Below are 11860 nucleotides of genomic sequence, written 5' to 3'. Positions count from 1 at the left end.
ATGTATCCATATAAATATGGGTTAGGTAATTAAATAGAGGTGTGCTCCTCTTCCACTCAAGACGGGCTGACGTGCGTTATGGATCTTGGGCAAATATGTGCTAGTAAATGGTTAACTGCTTTGCTGGTATTTTTTGTTTCCATTTTTTACCTACTTTACGCACACCTAAACGACTTTTTAATTAGCTGTTTTCCACTCAAAACAAGTTGAAATCGTTGTATGAATTACAAACTAACTAAATGAATTAAATATGGAATGCATTGTAAAAACAAGTTTTCAATTCACAACTTGGGATATGTCTCAGAATTCCATGGCTCGATATATGAGCCTTTAATTGCTTGGATTCATAAGGCTGACAATAAAATCATTAGCTAGCTTAAATTCGTTTTTAAATTCTTAAAATCCCTTTGTCTTATGGATCTCTCGGCAGCTAATGTTTGGTTCCTTTCCCAAGACAAACCCCTATTAATACTCCTTTGCGGGGTATCTCAGAGTCGAGCTGCTTGTCGCCAGCTCGTCATCAAAATTTGAGTCGAACTACTTTTGAACCAAACTACGTTTTAAGTGATATGTGTTTTAGACACCTTTATTAACAACTTACGAGCTAATTGTATTCATTGAGTGCTTATTAAACAGCCGCGTTTAATAATCTTAACAAATACACAATATATTGTATATTATCCAATAATATCTCAGCTCAAAAAACCGGTTGAGTCTAAAGCAACAACTCGACAGATTCGAATGCAATTGTAAATGTTACAAAATCCTTGTTCGATTTTTGCATAATGTCGCTAGACAAATACGGAAAAACAAACTGAATCTATACCAATTATCAAAGAGTTAATACTAATTTATGTCAACAATTTTATTGAAAAGTGTTTTGTTTGACATTTATCAATTAAAATGATAAAGAACTAGGCGAGGATCTAAAATATGTTCGGATATACTCAATTGCATTCGAATCACCCATCTATAAAACGAAAAAATGTAAATAAGTACTCGATCGAACCCGTGAGTCACAAATGTGAGTTCCCCCAACGGCACGCGGAAATCATATTAACATAAATTATCGATAGCCGCCTACTCTATGCAGAAATCGATAAATTTACTGAGTGCTTTTTTTGAATCGAATATCCGGCTGAAAGCTAAACTACAACTGGGAACCACTTTCGATTTGTGCATTTCCTTATGGTAAAAAAGCATTTAACCCGTTCTTGAAATTCAATTTAGTCATACTCATATATAGATAGACTCCACTATATATACGATTGATATATGGTATGTATATTTTAAAAACAAAACAGAAATTCGCAACGAATTAAATTAGAGCATTTTTATCGAATCAAAATTCATGCAAGTAGATTAAAAGTTTTAACAGCTAAAACTATTTTTGAAAATTAGAGTCGTGATGGTTATATTCAATGCGGGGAATCGTTTAGTAGCTGCGTCCGAACAGCGTGTAGAACTTGGGCTTGTTTGTGCAGGCGGGATTGATGCACTTGTCGCTGTCGACAATCTTCGCGGGCTGGTCGAAGGGTATGCACAGCGTCTTGGCGCCCATGGCCGGTGCGCCGGGTTCGGCCTCCTCGCCGCGTGCACTGTCCGCTTTGATTTTGTCCTCGCAGGCCGTGTCGCCGCAGAAGGCGGCGAGCAGCATATTCTTGTTTTCCAGCTGATTGCAGAAATCGGTCCAGCTGCTGACAATCTTCGTGTGCGACACCAGATCCAGCTGCGCCTTGGCTAGCATGCTCTCGTGTATGGTTTCGAGCAGAGCGGGAATCTTCTTTTCCACATCGGCCAGGGCAATGGTCAGCTTTTCGCCGGTGTCACGGCGCACAGCGACAATCTGCTTGGCCTGCATATCCTTGGGGCCCAGCTCGATGCGTATGGGCACACCCTTGAGCTCCCAGTGATTGAACTTCCAGCCGGGCGAGTAATTGTCACGGTAATCGCCCTCGCAGCGCACGCCGGCGCCATTCAGACGCTTCTCCAGCTTGTCACAAGCCGCCAGCAGCTGGGCGCGCTCCTCGTCCTTGGTGTTCACCGTAATGCCGCAGGGCACGACAATAGCCTGCACACAGGCCACATGCGGCGGCAGCACCAGGCCCTGATTGTCCGCATGCACCATGATCATGACGCCAATCGTGCGCGTTGTAATACCCCACGAGTTCTGGTAGACATACTGCTTCTGCTGCGTCTCCGGATCCTCGTACACAATCTCGAACATCTTGGAGAAGTTTTGGCCCAAGTGATGACTGGTCGCACCCTGGATGGCACGGCCCGAGGCAGAAATGAATGCCTCCACTGTCGTGGTATAGTCACCGCCGGCGAACTTCTCCTTTTCGGTTTTGCGGCCCTTCACGACAGGTATGGCCAGCAGATCCGTATAGACTTGCGCGTATAAATCTAAAATCTCTAGAACTTCCTTGTCGGCCTCGGCCTTACTGGCGAACGCCGTGTGGCCCTCCTGCCAGAGGAACTCGCGTGTGCGCAGGAAAGGTTGCGGATGCTTGAATTCCCAGCGCTGTGAAAAATAACCAGGTGAGGATCATGGATTATGGATAATGGCATTCGGTATATTTACCACAACATTGTTCCACTGATTGAGGCGGATGGGCAAATCTCTGTAGGATTGTATCCACTTGGCATAGGCGGGGTACATAACAGTTTCCGAGGTGGGACGCACAGCAATTGGCTCGGCCAAGTCGGAATCACCCGACTTGGTAACCCAGGCAACTTCCGGGGCAAAGTCCGCTATGTGGGTCTTCTCACGCTCCAGCGCCGCCTTTGATACAAAGATGGGGAAGTAGCACTCCTTGACGCCCATACGCGTGATCTCCGCATCGAACCAGTTCCTGATGCACTTCCAAATGGCAAAGGACCAATGGCGCAGTATATAGCAGCCGGACACATCGTAGTATTCAATCAGTTCACCCTTGGTTATCACTTGCGAGTACCAATCCGGCAGATTGTCCTCTTTCGTCGCCTCCAGACCCAAACGGGTTTGTTTTTTCACGCCAGCGGCGGCATCTGGTTTGGCAGCAACAGCAGCTGCTGCTTCTTTCTTGGCTGGCTTAGGGGCCTTCTGCTGTGGCTCCTTGGGCGCCTTCTTGGCGGCGCCTCCAGCTCGACCAGCAACGGGAAAATCGGTACCCGTGACCTCCTTGTACTTGGCCTTAAGCGCCAATAGCTTGCGCACCTCCTCATCGATGACATCCTTGGCAGCATTGCTGCCCTTGGCAGTGCGCACCTTTTCGCCCTGCGCATTAATGTCCAGCGTCAGCTGCTCCTTCTCCGACGTAGCCATCTCCACTTTAGCCTCTACCTTGGCGTCAGGTGTCCAATCTTTGCCCGTTAGCTTTTTGTAATCCGCCTTCAGAGCCAGCAGCGTTTGTACCTCGGGATCGATTGTGGCCTTGGCTGCCTTTGCCGACTTTAGCTGACGAATTTTATCGCCCTGCGCTTGAATCTTGGCCAAGATGCTGGCAATGTCGCCACCGCCAACGCTGGACTCGTCAGCAGTCAGGTCAATGGTCGCAACTGGTGCAGCTGCTGCAGCTGTGGGCGCTACGGTGCCTGGCTTCCACTCCTGACCAGTCAGACTTTTGTAGTCCGTCTTCAGAGCCAAGAGCAACTTTACCTCGGCGTCGATCAGCGACTTTTCCGACTTCGCCGACTTCAGCTGCCGGATCTTGTCGCCCTGCTGCGCGATCTTGTCCAGCAATGTGGCCACGGCACTGGCCGCAACGGGTTCCGGTGACTTTTCCTGCTTAACCTTGATGACGGCAGGCGCTGTGGTGCCCGGCTTCCAGTCGCTGCCGCTGAGCTGCTTGTAGTCGGCCTTTAAGCTCAGCAGCGTCTTGACGGCGGCATCGATTGCGGTCTTGTCCGCCTTGGCTGCCTTCAGATCGCGCACCTTGTCGCCCTGGGCAGCTATTTGGGCCAGCACAGTGGCAACGTCTGTGGAGGCTGGAGTGGTGGCAGGTGGTGGTTGGCCCTGCTGGCCAATCTGTTTGTCCAATTCGGCCGTGTTATTCGTGATCTTATTGCTGGCAGCCTGCAAACACGAAAGTTAGCCCAAGTCAGGTTAAAATAATGCAAATGAAGCACTCGAAAGTCTTTTGAGTACGTGTCAACAATTTTACTTTCAACTTCGCGTGCTTCTTCTTTTTTCTGTTTGTTCAGCAGAAGCTATCGAAAGAAACGAACCGATCGCAGCGACGTCTGCAGTCAACTGGTTTTTGGCCCTTGTCGCTTGACGTTGGAGATGAGCAACAGAGACGAAACTGTGACTGTGATCGAGGTGAGTAAGAAGTAACTATTCCGTGACTGAAAACTGTGAAAACTCTGCTGACTGTGTACTATTTATATATTTTTTTTTAGATATTTCCGAAATTGATTAATTCCTTTAACACAATTAAAAGGCAGTTTACCAAATATTTAAATATTTGCCGTACGGAAATGCCCTTCTATGCGATTCTCATAATTTCAAGTATGGTTCGTTCTACTGATCTAAACTATACTAACTGATCTATAATGTGAGATCAGATTATGTGAAAATCCGCTGACTAAGTATTTATATTTTTTTTTTATATTTTGGAATTTAACTGAATTTGTTTAACTCCAGCTTATATAACCATAAAAATATTTGAATATATAATATTAGTTATTTACAACTTATTATAAATTATATACTGCCTAATTGTGAATCACCCTTCTATGCGATTCTCATGATTTCAGTGAAATTTTCCCTCTTTATATTTATCTCAAATTGACATTCTCTTTAACTTTTATCCGACTCTCTCACTCTCTTTAGCTTTTACCTTAATCTGCTTCCCTCATTCTTAGTTAAACCCTTTCTCTTACTTTCTTATAGTTTGAATAATGATTATTATCTTATTTGAATCTTACTTCATGCATTCTTTAATCCCTAGCATTCTACACTTTTACAGGGTATCTTCCACACTACACTTGAATACGAATTGGTAGATTGCACTTACGTTTGTTTTGGCAGCCGGCGTCGGAGCAGCGTTGATCTTTAGACCCGAGGAGGGCATGTCCTTTGTGTGGCCATCGGGTATGGAGAAGAGTATGATGGGCGAGGCGACATTTGTGTAGGGACTGGGCGGGGCATATGCGTTGTCCACCTTGAAGAAGCCGCGACGTTGCAGCTGAATGATGTCGCCCTTTTTGCATTTCTTGAGCTCGGGATCGCCGAGCATCTGGACTTCGTCGCGCGTCTTGTGGCCAATGTACTGCTTGAAGTCCTCGTCCTTGCCCAGGACCGCTTTGCTGATGATGTTATCAAAGTAGACGCAAAACGTGGGCGGATAGGCGCTGGCATCGTCCTCTACAGCGAGCCAGGTGAGTTTCAAGGTCTTCTTAAAGTCCTTGTTGTCCAAATTGAGCGCTGCATCCACCGAGGTGATGGCGCCGGCGGCATCCTTGTGCACCTTCTTGATGAGCAAATTGCCCCAGTTGATGAAGGTCGCGTTCTCGCCCTCTTTGAGCGCCTCAGCGTCCGCATAGTCTATGTAAATGCGCGGACCCAATGTGACCGTCTTTGTGCCAAGTTTCTCGTCCTTGGGATGCACAGGCACCTGCACCTTCTCCAACTTGGCACCTGCCACGTTCACAATGATACGCTTGTCGTGCTCGAGTGCCGTGTAACGCGGCGCAATGGGATCAATGACCTTCTTGTTGAACGCCCAGATCTTATCCCAGTTCATAAAGACCACCGATTTGCTGCTTCCCTGGGCAATGATGAACTCCTTGAGTCCCTCGACCGTCATGCCACGTCGTATGATGCCGCGCACCGTGGGAAAACGTGGATCGTCCCAGCCATCCACCAGGCCCGATTCCACAAACCACGTGAGTTTCCGTTTTGACAGCACCGTATTCGTCATATTAAGCCGACTGTATTCCCAGATGTAAGGCTTGCGCAGTTTCAGTGCATCGATAAACCAATAGAACTGATCATCCCGGTCGTGGTACTCCATGGTGCGCAACGTGTGCGTCACATTCTCAATGGCATCCACAATGGGGCAGGCAAAGTCATAAGTAGGATAGACCCTGAGGATTAGAAACAGGCACTCGGTCAATTACAACCAGAAGATGGGTACAGGGTATCTCCTCACTTGTATTTGGTGCCTGTGCGCGGATGTGGCTCGTTCTTGCAGCGATATATGGTCGGATCACGCATGCAGCCGTTGGGCGAGGACATGTCAATCTTGGCGCGCACACAGCACTTTTGGCCAGCCTCAGTGCCCTGCAGCATCTGCTGCCACAGCGACAGATTCTTTTCAACAGCTAAAGAAGATGCTTTGGATTACAAAATCAAAGAACTTGACAATGATCTTAACACCTACTGTTGGAACGATTCGCGGACTCGACGCGCTGTTCGCGTTCCAGCTTCATTTGCTCGGGCGGCGTATCGTCCACGTAGGCCTTGCCCTCCTTCAACATTTGTACGCAGTATTCAAGCATGAGATCAAAGTAGTTGGAGGTGTGCGTGAAGACGTCCGGCTTGATTTGCAACAGCTCCAGATCCCCGAGTATGACATTTTCGAATTCTACTGTTTCTTTGGCAGGATTGGTGTCGTCAAAACGCATTATCAGTTTGCCCTGGAAGGCCAGGGCGTAGTATTGATTGAGCAGCGCCGCCTTCGCGTGTCCAATGTGCAAATAGCCGGAAGCCTCCGGCGGGAAGCGCACCACAACTTTGCCCATCTCAGCGCCGGGCAGCTCTACGAATTTGCCCTCCTGCTTGCGCTCGCCGCTCTTTGCCGCGGGCTCATTGGTGCTACGCTTGACGCGCGCCTCCTCCGGCAGGGACTGCAATACCTTCTGTATCAGGGGCTGGGCACTGATCAGATCATACCAGCGCTGCACGTGCTGTGGTATGCCCTTGGCGGAGAGGAACTCGTAGCGCGAGTGCATTTCATTGAACAGCGCAAAGTCGGCAATGGTCAGCTTATTGGCAACCAAATACGTAACGGGCGCAATGGACTTGTCCAGGAAGGACATGGCCCACGATATGTCATCCTCGCAGGTGAGTGAGAACGACAGCCAGTGATCGATCTGTGTGCGCTCAATCGCCGTCTCGCCATACAGCTTATGATCGGGCGAAGCACGCGCCAGCGCGCGCAGCACATCGTTGTTCGAGTGGCAAACCAGGAGACGGTTGTCCGGGAACTGCAACGAGGTTTCCTTGCTCCAAACAATTTCCACGGGCACCGATGAGTTGATCAAATGCGCCGTTGCCAAACCGCCTGAGTGTATAGGGGGGAGCAAGTGTTATTTAATTGATCAAAAACTGATGCAATCCGATATATTCAGTGCATAAATAGATTTAAGCGCAGGCAATACCGAATTTAACCATAACCTCACAATATTGCAGGCACTCGATTCACTGAATTACGCCCTAACGGTACTCACTTATGGGTGGATTGTTAACGTTTGCCTTTAGCTTAATAGACATTTTGCCTATATTCGTATATACGTTTGCAAACTAAACTCAAATTATGAAATTGTTCGACTTATATGCAGGTGCACGGCAAGCTGCCACAACGTCGCTTTTATTTTGATGAAAGAGGAACTAAATCAATGAACTAGATCCGTTAGCTACTGAATAGTTATAGTGATATTCCCAATTTCGATTTTAATGCTGCGAACAGCTGTTTGAAATTTATTTAAGTGCCTTTACGGCCAACATATTTTGAACATTATTGGAATAATTAAATAGGGTATTTTTTAAATGATTGGTAACACTTGGAGCCAAATATTTAGCAGTATAGGTATTAATCGATTTTTATTTTTGTTAATCGATAGTTCGGATATTTTTGCCATTCACAGTGAAATGTGCTACAGCTGTTCGTGTGCCTTCACAGTGACTGTCAAAATTGGTTGAAGAAGCATTTTTTCTTGATGCACTGCGTGAAAATTTAAAAGCTTTTTTAATATTTCTTATATTTGCGCCGCTAAAAACCTAAAAACTCACAGCTGCAACAGTTAAAATGGTTAGTCAATTGAGGCTTATAAAAGTTTCGCTTAAGTAAATGTAAAAATGAAGTTAGGGCTTCCGCCGTCCTGCTACGCTGGCCAATTGCACTCACCTGAGTCACCTTTTTGAGGTGGAAGAAGGCGAGGTCTTCGCACCCATTTACCGCTGCTAATTGGTGTACTTATACGTTATAGATGCTTTTCATGCTGCTGTTCAGCCGTCAGGGCAAATTGCGGCTGCAAAAATGGTATATGGCCTATCCGGACAAGACCAAAAAGAAGATAACACGTGAGCTGGTCACAACGATATTGGCGCGCAAGCCCAAGATGTGCTCGTTTCTCGAGTGGAAGGATTGCAAAATAGTCTACAAGCGGTATATATAAACTGTTATCATACACAGCCAACTGTTGTAGTTGACTATTTTGTGTTATTATTGCAGCTATGCCAGCTTGTATTTCTGCTGCGCCATCGAGCAGAACGACAACGAGCTGCTGACACTGGAGATAATCCATCGCTATGTCGAGCTGCTGGATAAGTATTTTGGCAGCGTAAGCTATATAATAATATACATGTATATTGTGTGTTCAGTAATGTGTATGTCACTTGCAGGTCTGCGAACTGGATATCATATTCAATTTTGAGAAAGCGTATTTCATATTGGATGAGTTGTTGATCGGCGGCGAGATTCAGGAGACATCGAAGAAGAATGTCCTGAAAGCGATTGCCTCACAGGATCTGCTACAAGAGGTCAGTACACCCGAGATATATGAACTATAATGCCTAGCGTTGTCTGTATATATATAAGAATATCTTTATATATGCCGGATATATTGTTAATTGTTCCACATATCTATGCAATACGCTGGTTTATCAATTTTGTTCTCTTTAGTTTTTTTTTTTTTTAATATCTTTGTTTTCATGCAACTTTTTAAAAAGCCATTTCATGCATATATCACTCGTTTCAAGTTCTACTACTTAATTATTGTTTTGACTTTCTCTACTCTTCTGTAATTTGTGCAAACGAAACTAATCGACTCTCTTTCTCTCTATATATACATATATATATATATATATACATCTAACTGAATTTTATGATATTGAACACCAAAAAATGAACAGCAAGAAGAGTTCTTTTACTCACTGCAATAGCCAACTATTTACGCAATTATATTACAATTATTCAGTGAAACTGTTATTATGCTTAAGTTTAATCAATTTGTAAACAGATTTTATGATTTGCGTATATGATTTGTCAATGCATGCCACAGGCGCGTCTCTCAATTCAATGTTCCGAAACAACTTGCCAGCTAGAAAAAAGCGAAAAAAAAAAAAACATTTATAAGAAAAGTAATTGAATGCGTTTTATCACAAGTATTTAGCTTGCCATAATTGTTAATCCTATAGAAAGTTATTCAATTTAGTTCCGTCCATTTAACGTATATATCTAGAAATGTATTGCCATTAATTAAAATGTAGTCAAATGTGTTGTAGTACAATTTGTGTATTGTTGTTGTCTTTTACCCAAAACTAAACATTATCGAGCAGTTATCAAGTTATTTGTTTTGCATGATCTTTGTAGCTTGTGGTACCATGCCTTGTTTTTCGTAATACTCTAATCGACTAACTAACTAAAATTAATCCAGACACACAAAACTTATATCTAAATGTGTAACCATAATACCCTCTCTCTTGTTATTATTATTAACGCTTGCCCCACCCGCCACTGCATATATCGATGTTAATACAACCATCAACAGGACTTCAATGAGTATTTAAACTAATCAAAAAAAAATGCATTAAACAATAATAATATCAAAAATAAAGAAGATTCCTTTTACCAATACAACAGTTTGTAGGTTTGCTGAGCCTTAAAAAGAACCCGCTTTAGTCAGGATTTATGTTTTCGTTTAACAAAGTCAAGATTGTAAATATATATTGCATAGCTTTTTTTTCTCCCTCTGTTTTGGCCGGCCGCACACATACATACATAAGAGATTGTGTTCGCTGCAATGCGTAGTTTGTGTACCGTTACGCCCTGCCCACGCCACGCCCCGTGCGCTTGCAATACATACGCATACACATACATGCCATGTACAAATAACTGTTAACACATTGCTCACACACCGTTACAACGAGCTACATACAAAGCTGTGCCGTGCTCTTCTTCTTTTAACAACAACAACTACAACAACATGTAACACATGAACTAAAAGTAAATTAAATTCACACACACGCACACACACATACACTCACACAGCTGCTACACGTACACGTACACGTTTTTTCTATGTATCTACTCTTCTTGTTCTTATTGTTCTTATTCTCTGTACTCCAGGACGAAGCTGTTGAGGGCACTTTAAGAGACATTGGACTACTCTAAAAGAAAGCCAATACGTAGAATGTAGTTGTTATTACACACAAATGCAAACATGCACGCACGCCCACACACACACACACACACACACACACGCACACACACAGACACACTCATGTATACATAAGTACTTAGCTGCAGCAATATGTGTGCACACATTCACACCTTACACCGTATGTAAAGTAAAAACTTTGTGTGTGTGTGTGTGTGTGTGCCGTAAAGTTAAACTTAAATAGAACATAATTTGGATTTCACAAATAAACAACAAAGTGCAATTATAGTATTTTCACATAGCGAGGCTAAAAATAGAAAAGAAACAAAAAAAAACAGTTAAGACAAAAGTGCATAGCTAATACAACAACCATCTGGCGCGGTCGTCCCCCCTCACCCCTAGTCTTGAGAAAAGTTCATGCAAAACGCAAATAGCCAACATTTAAAGTAACTTCTCATCATTTCAATTTAGAAAATCATTCCAAGACCATAAAAAAAAAAACGAAAGCAATATTGTTTTTTGCAAACTTCTAAATGGGCAATAACTAGGGAATACATAGAAAAAGTAAGCTTTAAATTCGTAAAAAAAAAATAAAAGAACATGCGGAAAATTAAATGAAAAATGAAAATGTAAAACTCTTAGTAGTAAATAATATACATATATTAAAAGAAAAACCAATAGTTTATACATATTTAACTGTCTATATATATATATATACATATGTGTGTTGTACATTTTAGCCAAATTCCTGTGTTTTGTATTCAATAATAAAAAAAACAAATGAAATATTTAAAAAAACAAAAAAAAAACAAAAAAACACCAAAATTGTATGTAAAAATTATGTACTTAATATGCTTAGAGGTAAGGTTGAACGGTGAACGTTTTTATTTATTTTAATCGAATCTTTTAGTTTAAAACTGTTTTGTTTTTGTTTTTTTAATGCCTTTTGCTGTTGCCTTTAACCATGCCACACCTCTCTTCTCTCTTTTGGAACCCTTTCACTTTCTCTACGCCTTGCTGTACGAATACTCTGTCTAAATATACTCTATCGAAAATTGGTGTCGCATAGCTTAGTGTTAATTAGTTAACATATGAAATATATTTATGTGTTCAATTGATTTTCCTATTTGGTTGGACCAACAACGCTGTTGAAAATTCCAAGTACATATACATAATGAAGAACGCATTTCCCATTTTACAGGACGAAACACCGCAAAGTTTCTTTGATGATCATGGCCTTGGCTAAAATGGCTAAAATCCAACAAAATGCGTATCCCTAACCATAAAAGTCGCCTTAATGTATGCGTGTATTTCTACTAATTGTATTCAACATAACCGAGAAAAGTATATATGTCGTAAATGTCTTATTTTATTATTTTTTTTGTTCCAAGGATTATTCCGTTACCAGCTGCAAATTTTTACACACACACACAAATGCTGTTAAACACATATTTATTCAAATGTACCCATTCAAAAACGCAAATGTAATTTG

The 11860-nt window shown here is 42.9% G+C and overlaps 2 protein-coding genes across 6 annotated transcripts; one reads left to right on the top strand and one right to left on the bottom strand.

Annotated features, from left to right (window-relative positions):
- Window positions 1-1263: 1263 nt before the first annotated feature.
- GluProRS (Glutamyl-prolyl-tRNA synthetase) lies at window positions 1264-7598 on the bottom strand. Its single transcript, XM_002054789.4, has 6 exons — window positions 7438-7598; window positions 6369-7271; window positions 6138-6309; window positions 5001-6072; window positions 2585-4057; window positions 1264-2524 (listed from the first exon to the last, which is right to left on the bottom strand). Exons 1-6 carry the CDS (start codon window positions 7478-7480, stop codon window positions 1436-1438), a joined length of 4752 nt encoding a protein of 1583 aa, XP_002054825.2. The 5' UTR covers window positions 7481-7598; the 3' UTR covers window positions 1264-1435.
- Window positions 7599-7870: 272 nt separating this feature from the next.
- Window positions 7871-11735, top strand: AP-1sigma (AP-1 complex subunit sigma-2). 5 transcript variants are annotated; one of them, XM_015172283.3, is made up of 5 exons: window positions 7871-8018; window positions 8197-8375; window positions 8442-8550; window positions 8612-8749; window positions 10338-10874. In XM_015172283.3, the coding sequence occupies exons 1-5, from the start codon at window positions 8016-8018 to the stop codon at window positions 10380-10382; spliced, it is 474 nt and encodes a 157-aa protein (XP_015027769.1). In that variant the 5' UTR covers window positions 7871-8015; the 3' UTR covers window positions 10383-10874. The 5 variants fall into 5 exon arrangements, with proteins under 5 accessions (XP_015027769.1, XP_032295386.1, XP_032295385.1 ...); XM_032439495.2 differs by lacking the exon at window positions 10338-10874 and adding an exon at window positions 9760-10331; XM_032439494.2 differs by lacking the exon at window positions 10338-10874 and adding an exon at window positions 9122-9373.
- The last annotated feature ends 125 nt before the right edge of the window (window positions 11736-11860 follow it).

Source organism: Drosophila virilis, chromosome 2 (genome assembly GCF_030788295.1).
Source record: "Drosophila virilis strain 15010-1051.87 chromosome 2, Dvir_AGI_RSII-ME, whole genome shotgun sequence".
NCBI classification, from domain to species: Eukaryota; Metazoa; Arthropoda; class Insecta; order Diptera; family Drosophilidae; genus Drosophila; species Drosophila virilis.
This window is presented reverse-complemented; position numbering and strand designations above follow the sequence as displayed.